Source organism: Quercus robur, chromosome 6 (genome assembly GCF_932294415.1).
Source record: "Quercus robur chromosome 6, dhQueRobu3.1, whole genome shotgun sequence".
Classification (NCBI taxonomy): domain Eukaryota; kingdom Viridiplantae; phylum Streptophyta; class Magnoliopsida; order Fagales; family Fagaceae; genus Quercus; species Quercus robur.
In genome coordinates this window covers 12,530,268-12,536,113 of record NC_065539.1, presented here as the reverse complement: position 1 = coordinate 12,536,113, position 5,846 = coordinate 12,530,268, and the positions used below count along the sequence as shown (strand labels likewise).

Below are 5,846 nucleotides of genomic sequence, written 5' to 3'. Positions count from 1 at the left end.
CAGATGAAAAGGTATTAAGGCCTAAGGGAAAGAGAAAGGTGAGAAGCACGCGCCAAAAGTGGGTGGTAAGGGAAGCAATGAGTCATAAATACGAGGTACCGCATAGGAAGGCTATTGGTCGCTAGAAGAACGAAAGAGGCAAAGGTGGCCCATTTCCCGTACTCTTGGATTGGACATTTCTGGAAAGAGCTTCCTTTTCTTACTATTATTCCCATTTCCTTTTCTGATACCAAACCATCTCTCTATTCCCTGGCCTTGGAGTCACAATTATTGTGCAACAGCTCCTTCCCCAAGTTGCCCCTCTTCTTTGCAACACTTCTTATTTACTGCTCTCCCATATGGTAAAAACCAGGTGAAACTAGGTGAACGTGAAATAAAGAGAGAGAGAGAGAGAAATATAGGAGGTGACTTGTGACGTGAATGAGTAATTAGTAGCTAATAAAGGTAATTGAGTAATTAGCCATCTCTTTTAGTCTTTGTGCTGTCTATTTCTATTAGTGGGTAATTTAGAAAGAGAAAGGAAAAGAGAGAGAGAGAGAGAGAGAGAGTGCTTTTCGATTTGGTTAACGTGGGAAAGTTGTATAAGGAAAGGGATGGCTCTTTCTTTCCCATTTTCCCATCTAAATGTTTCTTTTGAACCCACCAATAAGAAAAAGAAAAAAGAAAATAAAAAATAAAAAATAAAAAAGAGTAGTGATCATACATGTAGTAGTCCTAGTCTCCTAGACAAAGAGAACAGTAAAGAAAGCTAGTACACACGAAAAATTATAAACGAATTTAAAACCCGAAGGCACAGGTTAAATAAAGAAAGCCAAAATAGACAACCAAATTCATGAATGATTGGGAAAAATAGATAATTTGTTTTGGAAGTAGTATTGTAGAGAGAGAGAGAGAGAGAGAGAAAGAGAGAGAGTGAATTATGAGTCATTGAAAAGAAAGGAAAAGAGGTGGAGGCAAGTGGTTAGAGAGAGAGAGAGAGAGAGATAGAGAAAGAGAGATATAAGCAATAAGGAGGGTGTGGGATGCTTTGGGCTAAAGCTTTGCTGAAACTGGCCTCGTCTATGCTGTATTGGGCAGTTAGGGATACAAGATCTTGGAACATCTCCACCTTCTTACTACCTTTTCGCAACACACCCACATCAAAACTCCTATCTCCTTTGTCCTAGGTTTTTCTTTACCTTCTTCACTTCACTATTGTCTTCCTTACGCATCTTCTTCTCTCCCCCTCCTTATTTAACCAGAAACAAAGCTACCTCTTTTATCTTATTTTATTTTAACTTTTTGTACCAAAGACAAACATATAATCAGGTGTTTATATGAGAGTGAGACTAATGATCAGAATTTGTACCACAACAAAACACTAAAGGTCCCATCTTCCCACCTCAAAAAAACAAGCTTGTCTTTCACAGAGATCACCAACCAAAAAAAGTAAAAAAAAAAATGTGGGATCTAAATGACTCACCTGATCAACGAAGAGACGATGAATCCGAAGGCTGCTCTTCTCAGAAGACTTCTTTTGATGGGGACGATGACAAGGGCAAAAGGGTCGGATCCATGTCGAATTCAAGCTCCTCCGCCTTGGTCATCGAGGACGGATCCGACGACGATCAAGACTGTGACCCAAAAAAATTCAAGCGGCGTAGTAGCCCCAACAAGCTATTCGGGTTCTCTTTCAACGAGCCACAACCCGTGACCCACCAGTTTTTTCCGGTGGATGAGTCAGAAATGGGAGCTACATCTTGTGGTGCACTAGTAGGAGCTGTGGAAAGTACTGGTGGTGCCTCTGCTGCTACGTTTCCTCGGGCTCACTGGGTTGGGGTTAAGTTTTGCCAATCGGATTCGCTTAGCCCTGGAAAGTGTGTGGAGGTCTCACAGCCCATGAAGAAGAGCCGCCGAGGACCAAGGTCTAGGAGCTCACAGTATCGAGGTGTCACGTTTTACCGGAGAACTGGCCGCTGGGAGTCTCACATATGGTTAGTCTTCTTCTTCTGCTATGCGTGATCGGTGAATTTACTTTCTATTTTTGGAAATTTTGGATAATCAAGGTTTTGTGTGTTTGGATTCTTCTTGTGCTTAATGTAGGGATTGTGGAAAGCAAGTTTATTTGGGTAAGACTATTTATTCAGTTTTTTTTTTTCATCTGGAGAGAAATGGGTTTAATTTTCTTTGATTAATGATATGGGAAATTTTCTTATGAGTTGGTTGGAAATGAATGTGTATGTAGGTGGATTTGACACTGCACATGCAGCTGCTCGGTGAGCCTCTTGATTCTAGCTCCTTTTGTTTAGCAAGCTTGTAATATATATTGCTTGCCTTCATCTTGAAGCGAACGAATAAAATTTTGTCTGGAAAATGTGAGATTGAAAAAGGAAAATATGTGTTGCAGTGCGTATGATAGGGCGGCCATCAAGTTCCGAGGAGTGGAGGCAGACATCAATTTTCGTATTGAGGACTATGAGGAAGACTTGAAGCAGGTATGCGTGTGTGTGTGTTTGAGAGAAAGAAACATGGAGAGAGATTTCTATTTGTATTATATTATGTTATCTTGAACAGTGCAAACCTTATCTTCTACAGTTGTATATCTGATATTCCGAATTGCTTTATCTTTCTTTATTTGGTTAATGAAATATATATCTACAAATGGAAGGATTTGTAATGGTGTTGTCTGTAATAGATGAACAATCTGACTAAGGAAGAGTTTGTTCACGTACTTCGCCGACAAAGCACCGGATTTCCTAGAGGAAGCTCTAAGTACAGAGGTGTAACCTTGCACAAGTGTGGAAGATGGGAGGCTCGGATGGGCCAATTTTTAGGCAAAAAGTACGCTTTCATCTTTCTCTATATACTTATCCCCAAATCTCACATACACCTTTTCAGTTTTTGTGTGTATGTTCTTTAATTTGATTATCGAATGGTTGTTCTTAATCTCAATCTGATTTAACAGGTACGTTTATTTGGGTTTGTTTGATACTGAGATTGAAGCCGCAAGGTGTGTGCTTTGCAAACTTAAATTGGACTTTGTTCCTAGATTATAGTACTATTGTCATATATGGTCGTGAAGAATAAAATGTCGGTATGGTTGGGTTTAAAATTTCTGGTACATATGTAGGGCATATGATAAAGCTGCAATTAAGTGCAACGGCAAAGAAGCTGTCACCAACTTTGATCCAAGCATCTACGAGAATGAGCTAAATAATTCCACTGGTAATTTTAACTTTGATTAGTAATGTTGTCTTTTTTAACATTGGCAGCTATTTTCCTATCTCATTTAAAATATATTGGGTATATAGAATCTTCAGGCAGTGCAGCAGAACACAATCTTGATTTGAGTTTGGGCAATTCGAACTCAAAACAAAACGATTTAGCATTGGGGAATGATGGTTATAATGCTGCAATGGGACAGAATTTGATGTTAATGCCACTTGAAGCTGATTGGCGGAATCAGGGATTTAGGCCTAATAAGGTTTCATATATCTAACTATAGTTTATTTTGATCCTCAACCCTTTAAATTGTATATTCAAATATGCCAAACCAATCAATTCTTTGCTTCGTATTATAATCAGGAAGCATCTAGAGGTGAGAGTGATGGTCAAGGTCACAGTCACGGTAGAGATGGGTACAGCGAGATTGATACCATGCAGATTCTGAGCCGAACCCATCTTCAATCTGCATCCTCCAACTCCAATGAAATGCAAAGACATATGTATTTCAGGAGAGCTGGAGAGACCCAAATGCAACATAACTTTACCCCACACATTAGTCCGCCAAATTATCAAGTGGGTAGGCTAAATAAGCTCATTGCACAATTTGGGGTATATCCATAAAAGAAGATGTTTTTAAGTAGTATTTGTTCATGTATGTGTCATTTTAGGTTCAGTACCCAAGCAGCAGCAGCAACGGAGGCCGAATTGGAGGCGATCTTTCACTAACTATAAATGATCAACAATTGCAATCCGCTCCTCCCCAATTGTTTGCAGCTACTGCAGCATCATCAGGATTCTCACCGCAGATCAAATCCTCCCAACATTGGCTGCAGAAAAATGGATTCCACACTCTCATGAGACCCTCCTGAGTGTCCTAAACCCACTTTGGTCTTTCTGCCTTGCCATAATCTCCAAATTTCCCTTCTTTCCGCCAACCTTATTTATAAGCATGTAAAGAATGAAGTACTTCTGAGACTTATTTTCATATTCGAATTTTCAACCCGCTTTATTAGAGAGGCAAATGAAAACCCAAAATTATTGTCAAGAGAGAGAAAAAAAAAAAAAGAAAAAGAAAAAGAAAAAAAAAAATTAACGGAATGCTCACTCTCGGGGAATGTTGGTCGTTGGTCAAACTAACAAAACAACGAAATTTTCAAATGAATTTTCTGTGTTCTGACTGATATTCGCTGATATTTTAGTAACTCTTGGATGGGTGTGTATGTATATATTGTTTTGCCAGACTATGGTACTTTTTATCCTGCACCTACTGTAATTTTTAGTCCCCATTTATTGTACTTAGCCAGCTAATTTTTTAGCTCAAGTAAAATGGGATGAACTATTTTATTTATTTATTTTTTGATTGGGTTCTTATTTTTATTTTTTTGTTTGTTAAACTTGTTGGCCGACTTTACTTACTGAAGGTTTTCGATAAATCTATCAGACTGTCATGTTATGAAGATTCTAGGAACTGTGTTTTTTAAGGACACTGTGGTTCTTTGCTTCCTGGTAGGGTAATGCTAATTACAACACTGCTTTTGTCTGAGGCATAGGATTGGAAAAATCTAAAGCGTGAATTTTCTATTAAAGATGGGGCTAGAGACAGAAATACAGCTCAACGAAATGTGTATTTTGTGGCGTTGGAAATATCATTGGATAGCGATGAATAGTCACTATCATCGGTGTCCTTCGAATCAGTTCTCTTCGGCCAAAAGCAGTCAGACATATGGCTATTATTACGAGAGGTACCTATCGTTGTAGCCCCAAGGTTACAAAGGACACTGTTTATGTCTGCGAAAGAAAAGAAAAAAAGAGAGAGAAAGACCAAAAGGGTCTAAGTATTAGGGTTAGGGTAAACTTGTCATACTCTAAAAAAGAACCTCAGAAAGTTTGTGCGGGTTTGAGTTTATCTGGGTTTTACTTAAGAGATTAAAAAAAAAAGAAAAAAAGAGATCGAATAGTGTGGCCACACATAAAATAAAAGTTTATCAAACAGATTTTTTGGGTTAAAAAGTAAAGTGGGCAGATTCAATTCTGTATTTTTATTTTTTACCCTACATAGAGAGAGAGAGAGTTACGGGCAAGTTTTTAATACTTTGGACTTGTATTTAAAAAAAAAAAAAGATTTAATACTTTAGTAGGTTTACACCTCCAAGTACAGAAGAGTGAAGGCTAGGACTTATTTTCTTAATTAATATTGGTGGAGATTCCCATGAACAACCTTTTTATGAAGATTTGCTAGCTTTGCCCTACGCGGTATGCCATTTGATTAGTCCCATAATATAATATTATCATCCATTAATCCATTAATATATTATCATATGTATGGTTGTTAGGTACAAGGAAAGAATTATAATGGGATAATCTAATCAATAAACAATTAATTAAAATGGATGCTATCCTCATTACATGCGTCATCAACAAATAGATACTTTAAGAAGCAAAAGCTTCAATGAGGACATGCCCCTTTCAGCATTTGATGAACTGCTCATCGTACTGATTATGCTTTGTTCTTGATGCTACATAAACCTCACCATCACTCGTAGTACTTCATCAAATAATTAAATTTACATTGATTTGCAATACTAGAGTAAAAGACAAATTTGTACCCTTCTAATCCCGTGTGTATGACACTTTTTTTTTTA

General features: G+C 37.8%; 1 protein-coding gene across 1 annotated transcript; it reads left to right on the top strand.

Moving 5' to 3' along the window:
- Positions 1 to 858: 858 nt before the first annotated feature.
- On the top strand, positions 859 to 4,556 carry LOC126732799 (floral homeotic protein APETALA 2-like). Its single transcript, XM_050435828.1, has 10 exons — positions 859 to 1,973; positions 2,083 to 2,108; positions 2,225 to 2,255; positions 2,387 to 2,474; positions 2,675 to 2,820; positions 2,945 to 2,989; positions 3,110 to 3,204; positions 3,291 to 3,463; positions 3,565 to 3,777; positions 3,873 to 4,556. The coding sequence occupies exons 1-10, from the start codon at positions 1,441 to 1,443 to the stop codon at positions 4,071 to 4,073; spliced, it is 1,551 nt and encodes a 516-aa protein (XP_050291785.1). The 5' UTR covers positions 859 to 1,440; the 3' UTR covers positions 4,074 to 4,556.
- Positions 4,557 to 5,846: the final 1,290 nt, after the last annotated feature.